At 49.7% G+C, this 25,885-nt stretch overlaps 1 protein-coding gene across 4 annotated transcripts in view; it reads right to left on the bottom strand.

The window, feature by feature from the left end:
• Zfhx3 (zinc finger homeobox 3) overlaps positions 1 to 25,885 on the bottom strand; it is a 255,000-nt gene that overhangs the window by 90,786 nt on the left and 138,329 nt on the right. For all 4 annotated transcript variants that reach the window (XM_087594610.1, XM_087594612.1, XM_087594611.1 and 1 more), the window contains 1 exon segment: positions 11,367 to 11,598. In XM_087594610.1, the coding sequence (XP_087450736.1) occupies positions 11,367 to 11,598 (232 nt within the window).

Here is a 25,885-nt window from a genome sequence, read left to right as displayed (position 1 = left end):
AAGGCCAGGGTTTGCAGGACAAAAGAGCTTGAGTTCCTCTAGGCTTGGGTTTTCACAGTTGTGGGGTTTTGTTCCAGAGGAGCAAGAAAAGGCAAACATGAGCCCCTCCTCAGCCTCGAGGCAGAGCAGGCCAGAACAGTAGTGAGCAGAGAGAAGCCTAGCCACTGGGTGGCCAAACATGGCGAGGACGGAGCAGCTAGCTCTGGTCTGCTACAGCGCAGTAGGGCGGCAACTGTCTACAACCACTTGTGATGTATTTCAAAGTAAACAGAAGGGTTTAAAAGTTCCCGGCACAGAGAAGCGATTCATGTTCGAAAGTCCACGTAGGACTTCACGCACACAGTCCATCCCTGTGCAATGCACATGGGTATCCGATTGTCTTACCTACTCTACAGATGTAGACAATTACACCTCCATAAAAAGATACACGTAGCACAGTCCTTTTTCCTTTCCTGTTTCTTTTGATTTTTTACTTTGTATCTTCCTTCCTGTACCCAATTTACACTCATCACCTGATTCCTCAACTCTTCAGCTCCTTGCTGGCCTTCTAGGACTTTTCTCTTTCAAAATATTTCAGCCCCAACTGTATTTTCCCCCCTTCTGGAGGACACGACACAAAGGGGTAAGCTACAAGCAAAGGGCCAGAGAAAAAAGGCTTGCTGGGAAGGTGCTTGCCAAGCCAGGAGACCTGAGCTTGATCCCTGGGACCTCTGGGACCTCCGTGATGGGAAGAGAAAACTGACGACCACAAGTTGTCGCCTGACTGCCACACGCCCCACTAATCAATCATCCGATTTATTTAATAATTTTTTAAAAAGGAAACCTTAAGTTCTCTGGTTACTTTCAGTCAGTGAAATCCCTAGGATGGAGGCTCGCTCGGTCTATTTATAAGACATAGAATTCTACTCCATTCACCGAATGTGGCAAGGCAGAAAGGGACGGTGGAGCCATTGACCGTGATCGGAGCAAGGAAACGAAACTTTAGCATGGGGGTTGGGGATTTAGCTCAGTGGTAGAGCGCTTGCCTAGGAAGCGCAAGGCCCTGGGTTCGGTCCCCAGCTCCGGAAAAAAAAAAAAAAAAGAGAGAAACTTTAGCATGGATCCACGCTGTGCTGTTCAGTCCTCCATAGCACGTACGGGCAGCATACGCGTAGCAGGGGCTCAGCTCGGGCTAACTGAACCCATCTCACAGGGACCAGAAGACTCCCCAGTAGGGCTGGCTGTGCTTTTGGGGGATCAGGAAGAGGGTGTGAACGGGGCCCTGCAGGACAGGTGGGACAGGGATCATGGTTAAGATGCACTTGGAGAACCGAGATCTGACCTGCTGCTGAAGAGTCTTCTGCTTGGTCTTATTCCCTCTAAGTAAGTCTCTCTGCTGCTCTCAGCCGGGGCCCCATGTTGAGGACAGTGTGCTGTCAGTGGAAAGCTGGAGAAGGCATGGTAGGGCCCCCTAGCACTGAGGGAGGCCATGGCCAGGGTCCCTCCCTCCCTCCCTTGGCTTCTGCAGCCAACTCTGCGCTCTACTCTCTTGCCACACCCTGAGTAGAGAGAGAAAAGCTGGAGAACGTGGCAGCAGCTTATCACAGAGTCGAACGTTACACACGGAACTGTGTTCTTCCCAAGCGCCTACACTCGCATCCTAACCACCAGGACCTCAAAGCTTGCTTTTGTCTAGAGAGGGAGGTCTTGCCATAGTAATGTAGTTACAGAGAGACCTTCAGGATGGGCCCTAACCAATCTTTCCTTTCGACAAGAGGGTTAAACTGCTGGGGAGATGGCTCAGAGGTTAAGAGCATGTGATATTCTTCCCGAGGACCCAAGTTCGGTTCCCATCACCCACACAAATCAGGCGGCTTGCAACTAGTTATCTCTAAGTCTGGGAGATCTGGTGTGCTTTTGAGGTGTCTATAGGAGGCAGGCACGCATGCGGTATCCATGCACATGGGCAAGCACTCACACATGTGTGGTATGTACGTGCACGTGTGGTATAATACACACGCACAGGCACTTATAAACAGACATAAAATAAAAACAAACAAACCTTCCCCAAAGTGGGCGGGGGGAGACCAGACCCTAACAGTTGGTTTCAAGGAATGCTCACACTTGGAGAGAAGAGCAGGAGAGAACTAATTACGGGAACAGGAGAGTTGGCAAGCCAAGAAAATGACCCTGGGACGGACCAAACCGTACAACAACTTAGGATATATGGGGACTACAACACCAGACAAGCCCATTCTGAATAAACTGGATGCTGTCCAGTTTTTAATATTCTAATTAGCACAGAAGTCAAGAGTCTTTAAAAAAACAAAAAGCACTGAATAGCTCCTTTTACTAGAATAAACACATAAGGTCCCAAGATAGCCAAGAAATATAAAATTATAAGAAGCCCTCAAACATCTCCTCTAAAACAACTTAACTTTACAGAGTCCTTTCAAAGTCCCTTAAAACTGCCGATGGGAAGAGATGTGAGGTGTGTGTGTGTGTGGGGGGGGGTGGTTACCAACACCAAATACCTGTCCAGAGATATGTTTCTACCATTCAGAGAAAGAATATCACAGAATCTACTCAGCCTGGTAGATGGCACAGCCAATGGTGACTGTCCACTCAGGACATGAGCCAAACAGAAATCATGAAGAGGGCATCCCACACCTCAGCTGGTTCTGTGCAAGCCTGAGAGCACCTGGCACGGGAACCAGTGCCTGGTCCAGCATCCCGAATTACTTTCTAACTGTGCTGGAGCAGTGGTGATGCACACACACCAGGCAGATGGGCTACTGAAATGCAGAGACTTAAATTTTGCCATTTAAACCTGAGTCTCAACTGAGGATCCTGAGGGTCTCTCTTGTTGGTCTCCAGGGACCCGAGAGCGGCAGGCACAGAAATGGAAGCTGCAGAGTTTCCCAGTGCTTGCCTATGTTTGGGGCTGATGTGGGGGTCATCTGGACTGTAATCCTTACAATTGGGTAACATCTGTGCATCGAGGAATAGTCTTTGAGCTACTTCAGTGGGCTCTACTTCTCCTCTGGCCCTTCGCCAAGGCACAGGATCCCTAGGGGATGTAAAGTAGCCCCGGAAATGGACACTCCAGGCATCTCCCAAGGCAGTGCAGGTACAGATCCTTACTTTTCTTTAAACACACACACACACACACACACACACACACACACACACACACACACACACACACTCTCACACGTACATGTGCACGCAACACCACACACGCTCTCACACATAAAAACACTCTCTCTCTCTCTCTCTCTCTCACACACACACACACACACACACACACACACACACACACACACACAGGAACAACAATGAAGGCATTGGCTGCCAAGGCTGGAATGGAGGTCGGTACAGGAGGAACCTGGACACAGGCTGGGGCAGCTGAAGAGGCCACTGCTTCCTGCATAGCCGCTGACATTTTAGGGTCCCTCCCTTCCATTGAAATCCAAGGACAGGAGCCCCTAGTGCTCGACCTAGCAAAAGCACGTCTAATGGCTACCTCTCAGGAACAAGTTCTAAATTTTCAAGTTTCTTAGACAGTCCTTTGTCCTAGGCCATGAGAGATCAAAGTTTCGCTAAAGCAATGCTTAGTACGAAACAACCCTAGGGTTCTATTGTGGGTGCCACGTCTCTGAGCTCTGATTGTCTACCTGGAATCTCCAGGAAATCTGGGTACATCAACGGCAGTCTTCAATGTTCACTCTTCAACATCCCGCTAAGCCCCACCTAACTCCAGAAACCACCATGAGGTGATGAGTCCCCATTCCCATTTCTTCTTTTCTTCGGGAGGTCACTTCGTATCATCTTCCTAGTAGAGAAAAAGCCACCGGTGTTGTGGCTCTTGGAGTGGGCCCACTGGTGGCCACAAGGGCACACAACAGTATATCCTTCAAGAGGAAGGTACAATGGAGACACAGCCAAGGACAAGCTAAGCTGACATCTAGTTTGCCTTTAGGTACCAACACAAAAAGTCCCATCGACCCATGAAAAATCAAGTAAGGAAATAAAATAAAAATCAAAACAATAAGACTATGGAGTAAGAAGACATGAAGGGCTGAGACCTTCTGTAACCCGAGGCTACTGATGCCAAGACAAGCGCTACAGAGGGAGAGGCCCTGTTACAGAAGCACAGCTTAGGTGGGGCAGGAAGCTGTGGAACCTGGAACCACTACACAGGTGACATTGCCGGTGATGTCGCACTCTCTCCAGAGAGACCCATCCAGGCCAGGACTGTGTGGCAGCATTGAAGCAGCTCCATGCCCAAGTCCACCTTCCAACAGATCAGATTATTAGCATATTTTCCAGAGAGCCAGCAGAAAAGTTTAATTGCCCCTAATTACCTAGATCACGAAGGTTTCTGGGTAACGGCTCTCAGAGTTCTGGCCTGGCATTGACGTCATTTCCCTGACTCCAGCATCATTATATCCTCAACTTACAGACACGAGCCTCTCCAAGGTGCCTTTCCACCAGACACCGACACCCAGGGGCCACCGCTACAGGAGGCTCTCACGTAAGCTGTCTGAGCATCGACTGCAGGAGGCTCCCATGTAAGGCGTTTGTCCGAGCATTGGCATTCGCGGAGCTGGGATGCGTGGGGGTGTGCACGTGCCTGCATGGGTGTGGGGGCGATGACGGGGGTTGGGGACTCCAGCATACACTCAGGAAGGACTGACAGAAGGAATATGTAATCAGAAGCCATCACAATTACAAATGTAAATGAGCAGGCAATTGGCACTGACCTTTGTAGATTGTTAGAGGACTAATTAAGGCAAATCAAGAACTCTGTTCCAACAGAAAAACAAGGCTGCGTACAGCCCGGGAACCACTCCTGGCCTCCAGAGGTGGGTGCGGAAAGCACCAGAATCAGAGGAGAGCCAAACCACGAGTGCTTTGTACCCACAACAGAAAACCAGCTCTGTGAACAAAAGCCAGCCGAGATTTATTTCTTGCTATGCTGTGAAGCGATTTGGCCCAGAATCTCAATTAATGGACGTCACCACTTTGAGCTCTTGCCTTGCTTGGGCCTGGTGCTGTTTGACGCCACATAAACAGATCCCTCCCGAGAAACTGCCAGTGGTACACAGTAATAAAACTCTGCTTAAACGTGGCTGGTTGGAAAGGCATAAGGAAAACGTTTCTTTGGGAGCAGCGAGCCATATCTGATTCTGTAAACCTGTACTGCCCTCTGGGCTTCTGTTGATACGCCATGGTGCCGTCTGTCCGTCTGCAAAGAGTCTTTCTAAAATACATCTCAACATTTACAACCTTTGTCCGCACAGACCACACTTAAAATAGAAGACGTCCTGTTAGTGCCACTCCTCCAACGCCCAGACGCGAAGCCACCCCGATTTTTGTTTGCCCCTCTGCATTTAACTTTTTGACTTAGGCATGCTTTAGTGCTGGGCTTTCCCAAACCCTGTCAGCAAAGACCCGGGAAGAAAGGGAGAGAGAGTGGAGGCCGTAGGAAAGCAGAGCTTCCAGTGCGAAGAGCCGGCCGGCTGCAACGTATTTTTGTGCTGTGAGAAAAATTATACCGAAATGGCAAATAATTAGGTTATTTTTGTAGAAGTTAAAAAGATGCACTTGGTGTGTAGAGGGTGGCTTCCTGCCGATTTTGAAAGCAAAGCCAAATGAGGACGCTGGAGGCTGGCCTTGTTCGCTCAAGCCCAGTGAGTCCATGTGCGTTCACTGAAACTTGGCTTAAAGAGAAGACTCACCAAGAAGCCAATGAGCCTTCAGTAAAGAGCTCACCCAAACACCTCATCACCTAGCCAGCTGCACTTAATTCCCTGACCCCAGAAAGTCACTGCACCGGAAAACTTCAGCTGTGCCTCCCCCCCACCCCCCAATTCAACAAAAGGTACAGAAGTCTCCCTTCAATGGAGGACAATTTGATTAAATTAGGAGTGCACAAAGCCTGGAGCTCTCTGTCTACATGAAAGAAAAAGTAGCTGAGGGAAGAGGGATATAAGGAAAGCTGGGAGGAGGGTGATGGGAGGAGGGTGATGGGAGGAGGGTGATGGGAGGAGGGTGATGGGAGGAGGGTGATGGGAGGAGGGTGATGGGAGGAGGGGAAAGAGAGGAAGGAGGGTGATGGGAGGAGGGGTCGGAGGGAGAAGAGGAGGAGGAAGAAAGGGAGGCCAATAGCAGAAACACAAACGGCCTCCTATATTCTCTAAGCTTAGGACACTGATAAAGTAAATTAACTACAGCTTCCCCCAGGAGCCAGAAATGTCTTTTTAATAAGCAAGCCAGGAATTGAATCCTACCAATGACACATCTCCATGAGCTTTCCCATCCTTCTCGAGCTTCAGCCAATCAAGGCAAAGCAGGCAGTTGATGGCACTCACTGAGAAAGCTTCCCTGCCTTGCAGACAGGAGTAAAATGAAAAGGCCACGGCCCAGCCAAGCCAAGAGACCAGCTGGTCTCTCGGGAAAAAAAAAAAAAAAAAAAAAAGACTAAACAAGACTAAAACAACCAAAGTGATAACTGAAACTCTGGGTAGAAATTAAAAACAAAATGTCTAAGGCAATGGTTCCCCTTGGGTAGGTGGGTGCACTGGGTAGTTTGCAGTGCTAGAGAGCAAATTCAGAACCTTGGATATGCCAGGTGAGTGATATAACAGTGAATTATATCCCCAGTGTGTGTGAGCTGCAGTGTGTGTGTGTACGCATGTGGGTACACATGTGACATATGTGGGGTATGCGTAATGTGTGTAGGTGGTGTGTGTGTATGTGTGTATGTGTATGTGTATAGGTGGTGTGTGTGTATGTGATGTAGTGTACGTGTACATGGTATGTGGGTAGGTGGTGTGTGTGTGTATGTGATGTAGTGTACGTGTACATGGTATGTGGGTAGGTGGTGTGTGTGTGTGTGTGTGTGTGTGTGTGTGCGTGCGCATGTGAGTACAAGGCATGTGTGTTTTCTATTTGAAGTGAGGTTAGAAAGAATAATGTAACACAGGACTGGGAGCCGAGAGTGGTACACGCCCGTATTCCCAGAACGCAGAGGTGAATGGGAGGATGGTTATGTGTTCAAGACCAGCCTTGGCAACCCAGCAAGCCAGCCTGGCCTACTGTAGACCCCACCCTGAACAAGCAGCTTGCTGTGCATGGTGGTGCATGCCTATAATCCCAGCACTTGAGAAGCAGAGGCAGGAGGACCCCTGCAAGTTCAAGCCCAGCCTTGTCTATATAGTAAATTCTAGGCTAGTCAGGGCTTCACAGACAGACTTCGTCTCAGAAACATAACTGACTGACTAAAGAGCCCCACAGGGCTTGGCTTGCCTGTTGACTTAAGGTTAAGGCACCAACTCTTTGAGAAATGGTGGTCCACCAACCCACACCCTTTGGCAGGGCCTGAATGATTGAAGTCTCACCCTGAGACCCCCGGCTACAGAGCCAACACAATGAGTATCAATGTCAACTGTTCCCAGAATGTTTTAAAGGATGAAGAAACATGTTCATGCATTCCTGCATGTCTGCTCCAAGAGGCTCTGAGCAGCGGCAGACGGGTGAGCTCTAAAATCTACAGACTTGGAAGACGTGGAATCTCCCGGGAGGAAGTCCCTCGTGAGTTCATCCCAGCAGCCCTTCCTAGCAAGGCCATTGTAGAAAGTACCCGGGATGAGAGCATGGGGGGCTCACAAAGCAAAAGTGACCCTGTAGGGCTTGTGCACGCGGCTCTGTGAGACATGAACCACAGGAGAGAACCAAGGAGACAGAACTACAAAGTCGAACCAGAGCACGGGATGCCAGTGTCACAACCTCCAGGCAGCTGAACCAACCAATGACCATCTGGCTTGGGGTTAGGGTAGGGAGGAACCTGACAGGGGCTCACGGGCTTCCTAATGTCTCCTGTGGCACGTGAAGAGCACTTCCTGCTTGAGGGTCACGTCCTGATCCTTCTCTTAACGAGGACAGAACGAGAAGTGCTGACAAGGTCTGTGTTTACAAATTTGAAGCTGACAATCTTAAATATCTTGGTTCTACTGAGCCCCGAATGTCCCTTTTCTTAAAAGACACCCTTTCAAGTTTTTAAGAGCAAATCCCCAGGGAAGAGGGAGGCTATGTTTCAAGATGTGTTTCTCCTACAGGGGCTTCTAAAACAAAACCGGGTTCCTGTTAATGTCATGTATTACCTAATCGTCTGTCTCTTTGTCGTTGGCAGGGGATGAGCTTCGCCTCAGCACGTGCGTGGGAGAAAGGGGGGGGGCTGTTGGAGCAGCAACATGACTGGAGGCCAAAGACAATGCCAAAGGATTTGGAAATTCGGAAAAGGAAGTCTACCAACCTGACTCAAGTTGCTCATATACTTGGGGTGTGGGGGAGGCTAATACACAATAAATTAAAGGAAACGAGGAAGGTAGCATGTAAGAAAGCCATTCCAGAGCAGACGGCATAGAGTGGGGTCTCACACTAGAAGGGAGGGGGCCACCTGCTCCATTGCACAGCCCCGAGTGAGAGGCCTGCTGTATCCTACTCAGTTTGGAGCACTCAACTTCACTAATGAAAAAGGGGACTCTGAGGGGGAGGGACCTTGATGCAGACAGTGGTGGAATGAAGAGAATCCTGTGAAGTGGCAGTGGGGAAGGGACAGGACAGGACCAGGCAAAGGCTAAAACACTCTGGTAGGACTGAGGGTCCCACAGCCAGGGGATGCAACAACCTCGGGCTTTCAGGGCAGGAGTGTCCATGGGTGCCCGCTCTCACTGTTGCACCTCAGTGCACACACCTGCGGTGGGATGGGTTCAGACTGGATCAGGAACCTTGCAGATGAAAAGAGTTAAAACGCCCACCAGGAAAGCAGCCACCTGGAAACACGTGGGAAAAGACACATGCTTCCCGGGTCTACAAGGCCTGGCCCCTGCCAACAGCGCATCCCTCAGCTTCCCATCCTGGTAGAAGATGCTCTCCCAGTGGGAGGGAAAAATCCCCATCTCTCAGCCTGTGGGTGCACCCTGTCATGCCGGAATGGCAGTTTGGTTTGGAAAGAGAAGGCAGCCAAGGGGCCATAGGATGATCCTGACAGGAGCTGGTGAACTTGGGGCTTTGGAGGGGCTTAGTGAGATGCCTCTAAGCTGACTGGGAAAACTGAACATGCAGCACTCGGAGATTAGGAAATGTCTGCTCTGGCAGCGTTGGGTAAGCCATGAATTAATCATGAGTACCCAGGAAAGCAGAGAAAACAAAAAGTTGTACAAGAAGGTAAATGAAATTATAAAACTCTACAAGGCTCGGCTGTGATTAATATTTATAGAGTTATAATAATGAAAATACTGAATATTAATATCACCCCTAATTATTATTTCATCCTAATAGGATGATGGGGAGGGGAGAGGAGGGGGTCTGCTGTGGGGATGAGGGTACACAGGAGGAAAGCTACAGGAGCTGAGGTGAGGTGCAGTGCCTGCTGGCATGCGTGGGCACTAAGTGTCACTACAGCTGTGGCAGGGTAAGCACCCACAGGGGACTGTGGGGTGCACAGTGTATATCGGGAGCAGGAGAGATGTGTGGGAGAGAGCCTGGGGCACGTGCACAGGGATATGTGTGAACACAGCATGCTATGGCATGTGTTATGTGCTATGTTGGTAATTGTGTGTGTGTGTGTGTGTGTGCGCGCGCGCGCGCGTGTGTGTACACGGGGCAGGAGTGGGTCCAACGAATATCTGTGTGTTGGGGGCTTGCAGGTGCTTGCTCATGTGGACGGGGGTGGTCTCTGTGTGTGCTTGTGCACTCGTCAATGTGGGCGTGTACGAGCGGGTTGGAATGGGAGGGTTTACAGAGCAGCACACAGGGGAAGTTCTTCTCCTGCAGCCCGGACCACCAGTATTTTAAGAAATAGTAGAAACACGCTGCAAAACATAGAGCTAAGTGAGAAAGGGAAGCAAGTGCGAGCTGAGCCGCCGGTCATCCCAACCTGGAGAAGGGGGAGGAGGGCCCGGCCATTTTTTCCCCCTAAGGTTTATGTAATTTTTCAAAACTGGGAACTATCCAAATGCGGGCCTGATCTGACAGTTCACAACTAAGTCTCCATGGAGCTGTGGGCTGAAGAGCTACTACAGGAGGAGAAGGGCGAGTAAGGACGGGAGAGCTCACGTGTGGTTATGTCATCATAGGAAGGGCAGGACAAAGGCAAGTACGATCTGGGAAACTGACCAAGAGGTGGGAGTACCGGGACAAGCGGGGGAGCCTTGGAACATATGTGGCCACACCAGCAGGCTAAAGCTTTAAGGAGCCGGGGGCTGAGGACCAGGGTCCAATACCCACTGACATCCTGAGGACCAGAAGACCGAGAGCCATGGACATGCATGGACAACCCTCCTCCTCTCTCCTAGAGAGAAACAATCTGGGACTGAAGGAAGAGAAGACCTCACTGGGGTACGGGAGCACAACCCTTTCAGTGACTAGTAGGAAGCCTCTGGAAGGCCCCCGGATCCCCTCGCAGGCTGGCTTAGTGACAGAATGTCGAGCACACACTAGCGATGAGCTGTAAAAACTTTTTTTCTTTCAAAAATCATGAGGATTTCCTTAGAGAGTAGAAATGAGGAAGGCCTAATTTGACGGCATTTCTTTTGTGCTTCTGAGACTAGGTCTGGCTGTGTAGTCCTGATTGTCCTAGAACTCACGAAGTCTGTGCTCTGCCGGGATTCCAAGTCTGTACCACCAGGCATGTCTTGCTCGGTTGTTTTGAAAGAAACACATGACTATCTTGTACTGCCAAGTTAAGAGACAGGGACTGAAAGGTTAAAAAAATATTTTCTTTTTTTAAAGAGGAGTTAATCCTACCAAATGAGGTCCCATTAGGGATGAGGGCTATGTGGGAGAATGGGAGAGAGAAAGGGTTTCTACAGATGAGAAGGTAGGAAGGCAAGAAACAGCAGAATCACAGTCCATAAGTAGCAGGAAGCCCAGAAGCCTGGGCCAGCGGGACAATGAGTCCCTTTCAAATACAACTAAGGAACCCGTAACAGGCATTAGCTTGGATGTTCCCTGGAGTTCAGTTCTGAAGCCCTGGCTTTGGGGCCACAAACCACTCGTAGCCTACAGCCCAGGCTCCCACGTACCATCTACCAAGGTAGTGTACAGCAGCGACAGTAACAGAACCCAGAGGAACACGGGGATTGGGGGTGGGAGGCCTGCCATGGGTCTGCTTCCGGAATAAGATGTCTATGAGTTAGTTCCCTGTGGTTGAACACCTGCCTATCGAAAGGTGATTCTTTAAAAAGGCACCGATCCAAACTCCTTCCATCCAGGAGGCTCCAGGGACAGACAGAAGGAGCAGCCACATTGATAAGCCAAGCTCGCCCACAGTGGAAGCCTTCAGGAGGCTCCTGGCCCCTGGTCGTGACAGGGCTCACCTGGGTCAGTGGAGGGGCACCTGCGGATGGTGAAGATCTGGCCGAGGTCTTCATCCTCCTCCGGGAGGCCCTTCTGCAGCCGCTGCAGCTTGCGCAGGCTCTCGCTGCGCTGATGCTTCATGGAGCGCACGTGCTGGATGAGGTTGAGCTTGGCCTTGGTGGAGTAGTTGCACAGGACACAGTGGTAGTAGCAGCTCTCCCCCTCCACGCCACTCTCATGCTGCTGCAGGTGCTGCGGGGGCGAAAGAGAGGGACACTCCCTTGGTCAGGCATTCAAGGCATATCAGGGTACAAGCCACTCTTGTACTGCATAGGCCACAGGGAGCCATGTGTCAATGGGACATGATGGCTACTGAGGAGGTTATTATCTGGGGAATTTCATTTTCCCCAGTGTCATCTTCTCTGGAAGCACTTATGGGATGCTGATATATACATAGGTGTACACACACATACACACACACACTCCTGTCCCTCCCACATGGCCCATCCCAAGTAGCTTTTTCCATGGTGCCTGTTACCGGTACTCATTAACAGGGCCTTCCCAGCATTCACGTAAATATAAAAGGCTCACCCTTTCAAATCCCAGAATGGAGGTGGGCAAACTGTGGCCTGATACCACACCTGACTACTCACTGTCTGTTTTCATTAATAAAGTTTTAGTAGAATGCGGCTACTGACAGACATACAATTTCGAAACCATTTTGAAGCAAGAGAGTTGGACAACAGTGACACAGATGCATCGCCCACAAAAGACTAAAAAAATTATGATCTGACCTTCACAGACAGCCCCGCCCCCCGTCCGTCCCTGCTCTGGTGACAGCTCATTGTCTACTACCTGTAAAGTACCTGGGTCAGTCATGCATAATCGAAGTACACATCGGGCCATTTCCATAATAAAAACAGCTGAGCTTTTTTTCCAGTATTTAAAGGGATGGATCTGTCGATGTAGTGCAGTTGATAGGTGCCTGTCTAGCGTGTATGAAGCAGGGGGGTTTAGGGAGTAGTGGTGCACGGCTGTGACCCTAGCACTCAGGAGGTAGGGGTAGTGGAGTCAGAAGTTCAAGACCATCCTTGGCTACTTGTGAGTTTGGGGCAAAATAAGACTATGGGGGTGGGGGAGGTTTTAAAATTAAAATTAGCCCAGCTGAGCATCGTGGTGCAAACATAATCCTAGCACCTGGTGGCTGGGAAAAGCAGGACGATCAGAAGTCCAAGGCCAGCCTGATCTACAGAGTCAGCTCATGCCTCAAAACTAAAACAAAGCCAGAAGTGCAATACTGAAAGGTCGTGTGGTTCATCGCTGGTCAGTATCACTGGTCCCAATTATGCTCCTATTTTGTTTGGCAGATGCAACACGGACTCCAGAGCGTGAACGTCCCGGAGCCAAAAGGAAGCAGAACACAGGTGGGTGAAAGTGTGCGCGCCGGAATAGCAGGTGTCACAGATCCAGTCCCCAGAAGCCAGCCTGCGGCGGCACCTGTGAGACTGAAAGGCATCCAAGAGCAGAATTCACCACATTCTCCTACCTCGTGGGAGGAAATGGGGGAACCCTGGGTGTCTAGTAACAGGGGCCTGATTTGCTCTTGGTGTAGAAAGGGCGTGTCTTACTTCAGACTCTTCCGACAGGAAGAGGGAGTTTACCCAATTCAGTGTACACGAAGCTGGCAAACAATCCACAAAGCTTAAGAGGTTGACCTCAATAACCCAGCTATGGGCAGAGAAAGAGCTAGAACCAGCTTCCCTCCCCCACGTCATACAGCCAGCATCACAGAAGAAGTACAGATGATGTAAGGGTCTCGTGTACTCTGTGTGGTTTGATGGACTGTCCCCTCCTGCTCTCAAATCTGGTCACCAGAGCCTAGACAAGCGAAAGCCTCCAAACAGCCTTGTGACAAAAGTCTCCTTCCTGATCCCAATGGGTCTGGGCAACGTCCACGCCTTGATGGCGGTTTCTGATCCGGTGGGGAAGGGGGCGTGGGGGATGTTCCCCTTGTCTAGCTAGTGAGGCAAGGCATGGCAAGGCCAGAGTGCTCAGAACACAGTGTGCTTCCTGAAAGTGAAAGGAACAGAGTGGCCGGGCAAGCGAATGCCAGATGACACTGCCCTGGGGCTCCTGCGCTTGCAGGCTCACAACCTGTGTCCACCGGGAGGGTGAGGAGAATCCAGAAAGTTTGCACATGCTCAGATGGAGAAACAGGAGTGCACCCACAAGGTAGCACAGCAAGTTTACTGAGTAGAGAGGGTGGAGGCCCTCCATCGGGAGGATCAACTGGAGCTTCAGAAAAAAACAAAAAAACAAAAAACCTGTGCCGACCTCCAGGTGCAAATGCAGAGAGCATCGCAGGCAGCGAACGGGAAGGTCCACCTCCCACACTGGGACTAACAGTAAGAACCTTCTGGAGATAAACTGCTACTGGGGCTTTCCCTTCCATTGTTTATCTTCAGTGTCTCCCCTCTGAGACGAGACTCCTCAGAAGACTGAAAAGAGTTCGAAACAAGACAATGTTTTGTGGAGCGGGGGTCACACCTAACAGCATTCTCCAGGAGCTTCTTGGAAAACCTAAACTTTCTCAGTGGGGCCTTCCTGGGAGTAAGGGTGTGACTTGGGACTAGAAGCAGAGAACATGGAAACTGCTATCACAGAGACTAACAAAAATAACGCTTATTAAAGTCTCAATTAAAACTGAGTGACTAAAAGCTATCAGGAAAAACAAACAAACAAAAGACCGAACCAGGGTCCAGAGTGTCCCATTTCCTCAAGGGAGTTTGCTGGCACTACCATCTAGCAAGATTCACAAAGCCTTAACTCCTAATCCCTACCCCCACGGTTCCCCAGGGAAGAGGACTCCCTTGCAGCGATGCTCTGAGTCTGAAACACAGTGTCAAGACTCGGAGGTGAGGGTGCCACCCCAGCTGGCTAGGGCTCCCAAGTCTCTGAGCCAGAAGAGGAGGAGGCCAGGACCTAGAGTCAAACAGGAACTGAGAGTTCAATTGTCTTTCTGTTCTTAAATCCAGGGGCTCTCGGATGTTCAGGCCACACATGTCCTGAACTGAAATAAACATCATGCTGACATCTTTTGCTTTAAAAAAAAATGTGGTAAGAAAATATTCCAGAGTCATTCTGTTCACAAGCTCATGTTCTTAAGGGGCAACCCGCACAAGTGTCCCCAGTTTTCACTTTTGTCTGCCGTTGGAGAATTGTTTTGGAGAAGGAAATGGCCACCCATCACAAACCATGTAGGAAAGAATAAAAAGAAACAGAGAGTCCTAAACCACAGTCCCATCTACTGGTAGTAACAGGGTGTGCGCACACACACACACACACACACACACACACAAATACGACACACACATACATACACACATACAACATACACGTACACACAAATACAATACACACATACATACACACATACAACATGTACACACACACAAATACAACATACACATACCCACATACACACACATACAAATACAACACACACATACACTCACACACATACACATAAATACACACAAATACACATACACACACAAATACAACACACACACACAAACACACACACATACACACACACACAAATACAACACACACATACACACATACAACACACACATACACACACACAAATACAACACACACATACACACACAAACACACACACATACACACACAAATACGACACACACATACATACATACAACACACACATACACACACACAAATACAACACACACATACATACACACATACAACACACACGTACACACACACAAATACAACATACACATACACACACATACACACACAAATACAACACACACACATACACTCACATACATACACATAAATACACACAAATACACACACACACAAATACAACACACACATATACTCACATACATACACATAAATACACACAAATACACATACACACACATACACTCACATACATACACATAAATACACACACACACAAATACACATACACACACACACAAATACAACACACACAAATGCACTCACAGCGCATACATGTGTACACATCTCCCCCCCCCCTTCAGATTTCATTTTATAGAATGGGCCTGCCGTTGCTTACCTTCATGTGACAAGCCCAGTACTTAATCCTGCTACTTCTTGTTTTGTCCAACCTGGAATCAACAAGGACCCAGGGTTTGCAGCAGACTGGTTTCTGTCTGAGCCCTGCACACCATCCAGTGACTCCCCAGCTGTGTGTCCACCCCTTGGCCCAGCTGTCAAATTCTGTCTTCCTCACTAGGGGCACTGCCTCTCCCCAGAGTCCCACCCTGGGAACCTGCCCCATGCAAGGCAGCAGGGGCGGGTGGGGCCTGAGACACAAGAGGACTCCATGGGGCAAGTCAGGCAGCCAAGGACATGCCTTCCCTGCAGAAGAGCAGAGATGTTTTCATTTGGAGAAGGAGGGAGAATAATTTGTTCCTGACCCAGCTAATTAGAATACCCTCAATTGGGATCACAATGTATTTAATTAAATTCACTGTAATATATGAAGAATCCACCAAGGCAGAAATCCCACTGGTACACTCAATAACAGAGCTACCTCCTTTCAGGCTTCTTGCTCTCCTCGCCAGGCAGGAAATTTTTCTCCCACGCAAATCCTGAATTCCCTGACGGACATTCTGTCTCTATCCTGGAGTTCTCCCACTGGGGCGGAGGGGACCCGAGTTTTGTTCAATTCTTTCTCTTTCCCCCCTTACTCTTCTTCGTCAGGTCATGTGGATGGTTTGAACAGAGCCGAGCAAGGGCTTCAGCTGTGCTGGGTGTGCAGTTATGGTCCCCTGGGACTCAAGGGACGACGGCGGTAGGTGGGGCTCATTTGCTGGGATGTGTTTGGGTTTGAGTCTAAGTATCTACAACCCCTGAGACTTAAAACCAACCTTAACAACAGGGAAATCACAAGATAACCACAATGGCGCCCATTCGGAGCTCCCCGCCAGAGGCCAGGGGACAAGGTCCCTTCAGTTCTAATAATGCCACGGTATGACTGTGACATCCAAACTCTGAAATCCACATGTCTCTGAGCACCCTGTAGAAATCAGCACAGACAGCAAAGGACTTAACTATGGCAAGGTCACCAACGGGAAGATACAAAGTCACGCAGCTAAATGGCGAACGGTGAAACCCAGGGCCATCTAAACTTTGGGGGCCCTGCAGCCTTGAATGCAAGGAAGCCTGAATGCAATGTCTTCTAAGTCCCGCTTGTTAGGACGTTGTCTACAGGAGCCCGAGAGAGACCAAGGCTCTGCTCTGTCCACAGCACTGCAAATAATGACCAGGTGAATATATGAATGGGTGGGTGGACAGACAGATTGTAAACTGCATGAATGAACAGGTGGACAGCTGGGTTACCAGTGAGATGCATGAATGGATGGGTGAATGACTGGGTGGGTGGGTAGGTGGGTGGGCAGATGAACGGTAAACTGTATGAATGAAAGGTGCAAAAAGACCATCTTAGAAGCGCCACCAAGGGGGCTGGGGATTTAGCTCAGTGGTAGAGCGCTTACCTAGGAAGCGCAAGGCCCTGGGTTCGGTCCCCAGCTCCGAAAAAAAGAACCAAAAAAAAAAAAAAAAAAAAAAAAGAAGCGCCACCAAGGCAGAGTGGCTTACAGCCGAAGACTCTTCGAAGAAGGAAGAAGCAAGAACCCAGCTTGACTCAGACTTAGAAGCAGAAAAGATCTATCTCTGGTTTCTCTAAATGACCAGCAGCCAGCACGGGAAGACCAGGTGGCCATCATGGTGAGCCACTGGAAATGGGGCTAGCCTGTGCCAGCAAGCTGGCATCCTGTGCTGATCATATGGGGGCGGCTCTTCGTGTGACTCCATCTGATGATAATTCCTGGCTCGCTGTGCCCTCAATGCTCATCTCAGCCATAGAGAGCACACTGTTCCTCACATGGGGACACCCCAGGTCCTGCACCTGTCTCCACGACTTGACTCGGGTCAAGAACGAGAGCCCTCCACACGGAGAGACGCCCCTGACAATGGACCTGCATGTAGTGTGTGTGCAAAACTCAAGTTCGTATTTAAAGAAGGAAGGGAGAACCAGAGACCGGGCTGCACACGCTGTGGGAGTCGACCCATTAATCTGTTGTGCGAGCTCGCCCCGGCCGAATGTGGAAAGCCAAAGAGGGCTCGTTAGAAAATAATTCATCATGGAAAAAAAAAATATGCTCCTGCTACTTCTTTCCCAGGAAAACTAACCAACTAATGTCAGAGAGCATTGATTCCTATAAATCTGAAGAGCCCCCAGCTACCTCCTCCTCCTCGGCAAAAGGAAACTTCTAACGTCTGGTTCTTCATGCATGGGATGTAAAATATTGATCAGGTTTGGTCTCGGCTGCCCCTTTAAAGTAAAAATGGACATGTGTGTGTGTGTGTGTGTGTGTGTGTGTGTGTGTGTGTGTGTGTGTGTGTGGTCACAAGTACATACACGCACAATTGGAGTAACGCCTGTTACTATTAGCACACCCCGAAACACCTCTTCACCACACTTCAGAGAACATACCATGTAACTCTATTTTGAGGGTAAGGGGAAAAAAATGGCAAAACTCTCTGATGGGGATGGCAGCTTCTAGGCATCCATCCCAGTGAACCAACTATGCCAGGGAACCCCACGTCTCCCACTGGTCCTAGTCATCTGCTGGGTTCTGAAGGACACCTCAGTAAAGGCAGGTGAGGGGAAGCCTGTAACTTCTCTCCATCTACAAAGCTGCAGGCTCCCAATGGAGGGAGGGAGGGCTCTTATGGAACAGCCCCCTGGAAGAACAGACACCAGCATACAGAGGGCTTCCGGTAGTTGGGTAAAGTCAGGGTACAGTATTAAAATCGCCCCAGAAAATCAGATGGGAATTAATTAGGAACATGTACAAGAGCCCAGCTTAGCCTGATTATGCTCCAACACTGAAAGTGGAAGTGAAGACACAGGCACGGGAATGCTGTGGGGCGCAGGGCAGCAGACTCCTGTCCCAGAAGGAACTCAACTCTGAGAGAGGTTATGAGACCGTCCTCAGGTCTCTCAGTGTTCAGCAGACAGAGAGGATCTGAACCTGGGACAGGATTCCAAGGGCCTGCTGTTGGGCTCAGCCCTGATCTGAAGGCCCTTTCTGGAACAAGAGGCTCCCGGGGCCCAGACATTCACCTCGAGTGCCTATAAAAAGAGCCCTTTTGGATGTGATGCATCCAGGGCTGAGGGCGGTTAATTTTTTTAATCAGTGAGGTTGAGTTAGTCTCAGACTGAATGTCACATTTTCGGCATGACGCGTGAAAGGTCAACCTAAATATATACATATTTTCTGTTTAATCTTGGCTTTTCATCCACTGGTGCCCTCGTCCTTGGTGCATGCTAATTTAGCCCTGTTTCACCGTAGGAGCCCCACAGACGCCATAAGATATGATTTATAAGGAAAAAAAAAAGCAAAAGAAGTAAAAATGGTCCCTAGATCAATCGTTCGGGTGGCTCTGCCCTATTTTCTGGTTTCTAGGCCAGGCTCCTCATGTCCCAGAACAAACTCCTTCCAAACTCCAGGATCCGCGCTCAGAGTCCCAGCTGCCGAGTCCTTCCCCTGTGTGAACACTAACTACATGGTCCCTACGTCGCAGTATTAGTAACCTTCTGCCAGGCACGAAATCCTAAGAGGGAAATAACTACGTAAATTTGCAGCCCTCTGTGGACTGTCATCCTGGGCACGGAATATTTCTGGGGAAGAAAATATACAAATATGGATGCTTGGGGCATGTCGGTACCTTAGCATAAAGTCCACGCATCTTTCCCTTGAGGGAAATTCTAAAAAGATGGGACCTAAGAAGGCTAACACTGGAATGACCATCCTTCAGGAAATGTTCTGGCCTGCCCCAGGCCCTGGAACTGACAACCTTCACCAGGCAGGACAAAAGTCTGACAACTGTGGCCTCCTCCGTTCACTGATACGGTCGCCTTCCTTGGCAATGACTCCCCGGTCCTCGAAGATATAAGTCATCACGCAAAAATAAGAGTCACAGTACCGTTCCTCCCCTGGCCAACCTACTGTTGATAATGCTGGTTGCGGGGTGCACTGTGCTGGACACTGGTCCAGCAGGAGACCCTCAAGTGAGTCTGGGAGGCCTCCGTTTCCTCAGTAACTGAACCTCCTCATCCCACAGCTGGGGGGACTCAATAGCATGCATATAAAATGTTTATTAACGATACCTGATACACAGTTAGCTTTCATAATAATTAAGGCTACTGTTGCTTTCGTTCTTCAAACTCATTAATCTTTGGGCTTAAGAAGCGAGCTACTTAACATTTCCCTCAGAACAACCAACGTTCATGCCTTCCTGGATCCTAAAGGGGAGGCCGAAATCAACAGTGAAGGAGCTGTAACACACCGAGTTTACACTGTGGTCGGGAGAGCCTGAACACAGGCGTCTTCCTCTTTGTGAAGAGAGGCTCCTTATTTACTGCAAGCGCTTTACCCAGAATGCCCTGCTGCTGGTGTAGGTAGCCCAGGCCCTTGCCACATGTTCACCCGTCCCTTTGTCTATCGGCATGCCGATATGGTGAAAATCAAGGGTCCTGGTCCTGTTCTTAATGAAGTCTGTGGCCGCCCCAGGTGAGGACAGAGAAGGCATGGCTTAGATGGCGGGGGGCGGGGGGGGGTGCACCTTCCCTCACTCCTAGCTACACTCTGAGGGGGTCACTCATTTGTATCTCCAGCGCCATGTGGCAGAGGCAGGGAGAATGGCTGCCTGGAGGCTCAGACAAGGGCTATGGTGTGGAGGCATTCACACTTGCCAGGCCTCCACCGCAGAGGCCATTGATCAAGCCGTGTGAGAAGCTGGGAGTGAAAATCCTTTGGAAAATGTGAAGGGCTGTCTGCACGTTTGGCACTGCTGTGACCGTCACACTGCGAGCCCAGATCCTGCCTCATAACACCTGACAGGTGGGTGCCCGCCACAGGCCTGGATGTTTGTGACACAACTCGTGTTTTTAGCTCAGTGGCTCTCCAACATGGTAACGGTTGCGTTGATTGGGAGCGCCTGTGCGTGGGGCGGATGCTGCTGTTATGCCTCGAGTTACCAGGGCCCCTTCCAGGGAGTTCTAATTCGGCCAGAACTTATAATCAGATGCCAGTGCTGAGACCATGGCTTGGGCAGCAATCACCAGAGAAACAAAGGGACCCAGGTCAGAAAAACCCACAGCAGGAAGGGAAACGTCCAAGGTCTACAATCTCTATACCCTGCTGTTTTCCTAAAGGGAATTTTAGATTCTTGGAAAGCATGTCAGATAAATGGCGCCAAGACCTGCACCAAGAATTCACCTCCTTAATGAAAAGTCCCTGGGAAGCAGCTGCCCACTACAGGCCTGCTTCTGATACTCCCTGAAAGTCACAAGTGGCTCTATTCATCCTCCTCGCGCCCTTCCACCTGTAGTCTAAAGTTTCCCGAGGCTGTGGAAGGGACCAGGACTGGTGGCAACTAAGCGGAGGGCATGGCCGGGGTCCTCCTCTGCTCTACCTACCTGCTCCAGGCACTTGGCCAGACCCTCTCTGGAACCAAGCCCACAGTGACTCTCAACCAAATAGGGAAAAAAAGAGAAGGGTCTTTAAGATTCCTCCCATGCACTTCAACTTCCTGGTTACTGCTTCTGAGAACATGAATTTGGTACTCAAAACCATGGGGCCTCCTCCTGAATTCCCATGACTTGCTGCCAGGTACGATTACCACCTTCATGATGAGGGAAGCCATCATTAGGAACTACCGCCATGCCAGAGACCAGGGATCTGGACGATCCACAGGGCTAACTTACTCATAAAGCGGTCTGTGATTTTTTTTTTTTAAACTCAATTTCTCCCTTGAAAAGGAAAAACAGGAATAGAACAGAGAGTAACTTGACTATGACAGATTCAGTAGGGATCCTCCTGTCCACTGCTAACAGCCCATCCTTTCTCCTCTAAGTCCGTTGCTTTTGCTGAAAGTTGAAGGGAACAGGAAGGGGGACAGGGGAGCAACAAGGTAAAAGAAACTTGACTGTAAGTAATAGATTTGAGTGTTTGCCAAGAGACCAAGACACGGCCATCTGCAGGCTAGACGGCCAAGTGGCGAGGGGGACCATTTCATGAACCGTGACATGGCTACAGTTCCTCTGCTCTGCTTTCCGGACCCCCCGGCCCCAATAAATAACCCAGACAAGCACCCTGTGCACTGAGCACACGCGCGCGCGCGCGCGCGCACACACACACACACACACACACACACACACCCCACACCCCAGTCTCATTAAAAGCCGATATTGCCGGCCTCAAGATGGAGAGCTCGGCATGGATTTTACTGAACGTTAAATCAACCGGCGAGCGCAGCCAGCAAACTCTGTGGCACTTTAACTTTAAATAATGCAATAATTATTGAATTTCCTTTTTATAACTGAAGTGCTGGAATGTAAACAATGGGGCTGTAATTGCAGGAAGGGGGAATCAATAGAGGCAATCGTTCTCGGCCATGTTAATTGTAAATACAATTGCTCCAAGATGTCAGCCGTGTTCTTCTTGCTTCCAGAATCATCCTAACGGATGACAGAGTCCAGCTTTCCCATTACAGCTGTTCGTTCCTTTAAGAGGTTCTCAATCAGGTCTGATCAACCTGTCAAGATAATGCATGGAGTGAGTAAGACTCTTCCAAACACAGGCTCCCAATCAATAGCCGGGACCGGCTTAATGAGGTGGGGCTAAGGCCCAGGGGGAGGTAACAGCCCCCAGCCTGTGCCTAGGTTTGGCAGCCCGGCTTCCTAGGACGGTCCTGATAAACAGATCAGCCCTTAATGAGGGCATTAGTTATGCATGCTTCAGCAAGCAGCGAGGCACCCATCCCTTGGGACAGACGGACAGAAAGCAAAATAGATTAACAGAAAACAATATGGTGCCAAATTAGGTCTAACTGAAGACTTTTCCCTCCTTCTCCTGCTTCTCTTAATTGTCCAGCGGAGTGGAGGACATCGATTAGTCACTCCACTGGGCATGGGCTCAAAGACGAAGTGTCTCCTGGGCGGGGGGAATCTCTGGGAATCTGCTGGCTTCCCTTGACTGTGCTATCTATCCCTGAAGATTAGCACCCTCACAACCTCAGCAGCATTTAAGGTCACCAGGGGCCTCTCGAGGAAGGGTCTCGGTTCCGTCCGGTAGATGCGGAAGACGAGATTGAACCCTGAAGTCCGATGGTCACACAGAGAGCCAACTGCCACTCCTTGAGGCCGAGATCCAGCTTTGGTCTTCAGAATGGTTGTTCTTCGTGGATATTGAGAGTGGTGAAAACCACTGACCCAGGACCACACAAGGTGCATGGACGCTGGGGGAGCCGGAGTCCTCACAAAGATACACTAAAGAATCTGGAGAAGCACCGTTACTCATGGCCCAGTATTTGAGGAGGAGCCATTAAAGGGACGTCCCATCAGGAACGCAGCAACTTTTTACCCAGGGATGCTTAGGTTACTACAGACACTCTCCAAGAGTAGCCGTAGACTACCAGAATCAACGTCTCTGGGAAAAATAAGCCCAAAAGACAACTGACTACTCTAGATCAAAGTATCCGCTTACTAAATGAAGATCACACAATTGGTCACACTACCGAACTCCACACACTAACAGACTCATCATCTGGTTGAAAATTATAACAACACACAAGGTCTTTGGAAGGGAGTCTGGCGTACACAGATGTTCAAAACAGCAAAACAAAACAAAAACAAAAACAAAAACTGTGTTCCTCTAGGATGGCCAAGCCTGCACACTTTACAGAGGCCCAACCTCCCAGCCTCCCCTTTGGGACTTACACTATTCCAGAAGCAGCTTTTGTGTCCTGATCATCACCCTGGGCAGCCAGTATGGCCGGCTCACCCAACACCCAGTGAACAGCATCTCTCGAGCCGGGCCTAAGTCCTATCTTTCGTCCTCTTTCTTCAGTGCAGTTTCAGATCGTGGGAGGTCCTTAAACCTTGGTGGCTGATGGCCTGAGTGAATGAGGACAATCCTTTCCCACTCCGTCTGACTCTTGGTCTTTGGTGTGCTTGTAGAGCCCTGTCTAATGGAGTCTGAATCTGCTTCCTTCCTCTCAGATTTCAGCCCTCTGTGCCGCAGAAAAGTGGGCCCATGGCAGTTCCCGCTTCGCTCACCAATCTCCTTTTTTCTGTTTTTGGTGACTTTTCCTTCTTTGATGCCCTGCTAGGTACTTCCTTCATGAGCTAAAATGCCACAGGACTCAAAAGGCAGGGTGACGATGACGTCATCTTCTGGGGACCTTCCCCGTCACAGCTGAGCAATTTTTGTCTCTTTGGCTCTGGGTCCCAGCGCGGAGGGAATCCCTGTTAGGACCCGCCATGCACCAGCCTTTGAACCTCACTGGGGTTCCACAGAAGATGTCTACACCACCCCTACTGAGCTAGAAGGTTGGGGACTGGAGAAAACAAATGTTTGCTAATATTTACTACTTGTTTATACACTATTTTATGACAGGAGATAATGACTTTAAATGACTGTACCTAGTGACCTAATTTTCTTAGTACACAGATCACAAGACGGCATCCTCCTCCTTCCCTCCCAATAGACAGAATGTCCCAGCTCAAGGACATCTGAGTGGTCACAGATGTCCCAGCCTTCCATTTCTTCTATATATACACCTAGTTGTGTTCTTTTGACTGCCTTATTATCTGAGGCAGAGGCTGCTCACCTCATTCTGTTGTTAATGGGAAATTAGGTTCGAGACTCGGACGCACACCGTGGGAAGGGGCACAGAAGTAAGCAAGTAAGGGCAGCCTCCACGGACGCCTCTTGGGGAGCAACTCAAGCTGTGGGAGCCTTAAATAGGTGCGGGCAGAGCCCGCCACGCCTTTACAGAAAAAAATACTTCCATTCATCCATCAGTGGCAAGCACAAAAGGGCTAATAAGGTCAACAGAACACCATGGCGCTGCTCGAGCACATAATGAACGCCTCAGCTCCCCAGTTCTCACGAGTAAAGATGGCCACAACCTTTCTTCTCCACAGAGATGTCACCCCTGAACAACATCAACCTCTCCTGCTTGGCTGTCCTCATATCCGTCTGTGGCTGAGGACTTGTCTGGCCCTTCAAGTCTCTCAACTCCCCTTGAAGAACCGCCAGAGGGATTACCCTCCTCCATTTCCAAATTCTAAGACCTGTGATGGGTGAGAGGGGAATGCTCCCCACAGGAGCTCCAAAGTCCAACACTGTTGAGTGTTATCATCCCCTCTCAGCTATGTCCCCAGCCTTCTGCCTGGCTGGCCAGCTCCACCCAAAGCAGCCCCCCTCCTGGGGGAACCCCAAGCAACCTGGATCTCTGCCACAGGATTCTGCTTTAAAGTCCTCGGTGGAATGAGACCAAGAACAAACTTGCCAGCAAAACTGTTTTAAACTTATTTTTAAGGCATGTCTTTATTTTATGTGTATGTGAGTGTATACCACATGTATGCCCACTGAGACCAGAAAAGGGCATCAATCCCCTGAAATTGGAGTTACAGTTGTTCATGAGCCACCTGACTTGGATGCTGGGAACTGAACCAGGGTCCTCTGGAAGAGTGGCAAGTCCTGCTTAACCACTGGGCCATTCCTCCAGCCTCAGGAAACTTAATTTTTAAGTGGTGATACACAGGAAGGCTTCGCAGCATCTAATCCAGCATGAATCCAGACATCCTCTCAGAGACAGGCACTTGGTCTTCTAACAGTTCAAGAAGTAGGACTAGGTTAGTGAGAGGCCCGGGAGCCTGCTGGGGCAGGGGCGCCTCCTTGGGCAGAGGCTACAAACCCTGCTACAATGTATCCCGTTCCCCATCACTGAAATGCAGATTCACTGGAGCAAGACGGTAGTTAAGTTGGTGGCGGAGAAAAGGAAGAAAGGGGAGTTAGGGCTAGAAAAAAGGGTAGCTCAGACTCCACCCACAAGAAACCCTCCAGAAGCTGCAGAGCACACCAGCCACGCAGATGTCCTACCAGAAAGGGACATGGGGACATGTGAACTCATGCCTGGCCGTGCTCTCTTCGGACCACGTCGGTAAGGTTCTGCCAATCAAGAACTGCCACCTTCCTAAAATCTCCCGGGGCAGTGGCATTTTAAAGGTTTAAGTCGTGAAACCTACAAATCTTAAGACCAAGGGTCTTTGTAGGTAAAACAACCAAATGCCCGGGGGAACCAATATCCAGTCCCAGCTTTTGGTCACAGTTATAGTGTGGGTTTGTTTTGGGATGGAGTTTTAGTATCCCAGGCTGGCCTCAAAACTCACGGCAATCCTCCTGCCTCGCTCGGCCTTCCAATCACTAGGATCACCGTTTTGACTTTTTGTTTGTTTGTTTGTTTTGGTGTAGTCCTTCCCCCAGCTTTAATGGCCACTCCTCTCATCTCTTGACATCCCTCTTTCCTATGACCTTGTCTCTGACCGCCCGCCCATGAGAACAAGAGAGAACATTCTCTATTCACTACAAGCTATTTCCGTTACTCTCTCTCT

The sequence above is a fragment of the Rattus norvegicus genome, chromosome 19 (assembly GCF_021556685.1).
Source record: "Rattus norvegicus strain SHRSP/BbbUtx chromosome 19, alternate assembly SHRSP_T2T, whole genome shotgun sequence".
Classification (NCBI taxonomy): domain Eukaryota; kingdom Metazoa; phylum Chordata; class Mammalia; order Rodentia; family Muridae; genus Rattus; species Rattus norvegicus.
This window is presented reverse-complemented; position numbering and strand designations above follow the sequence as displayed.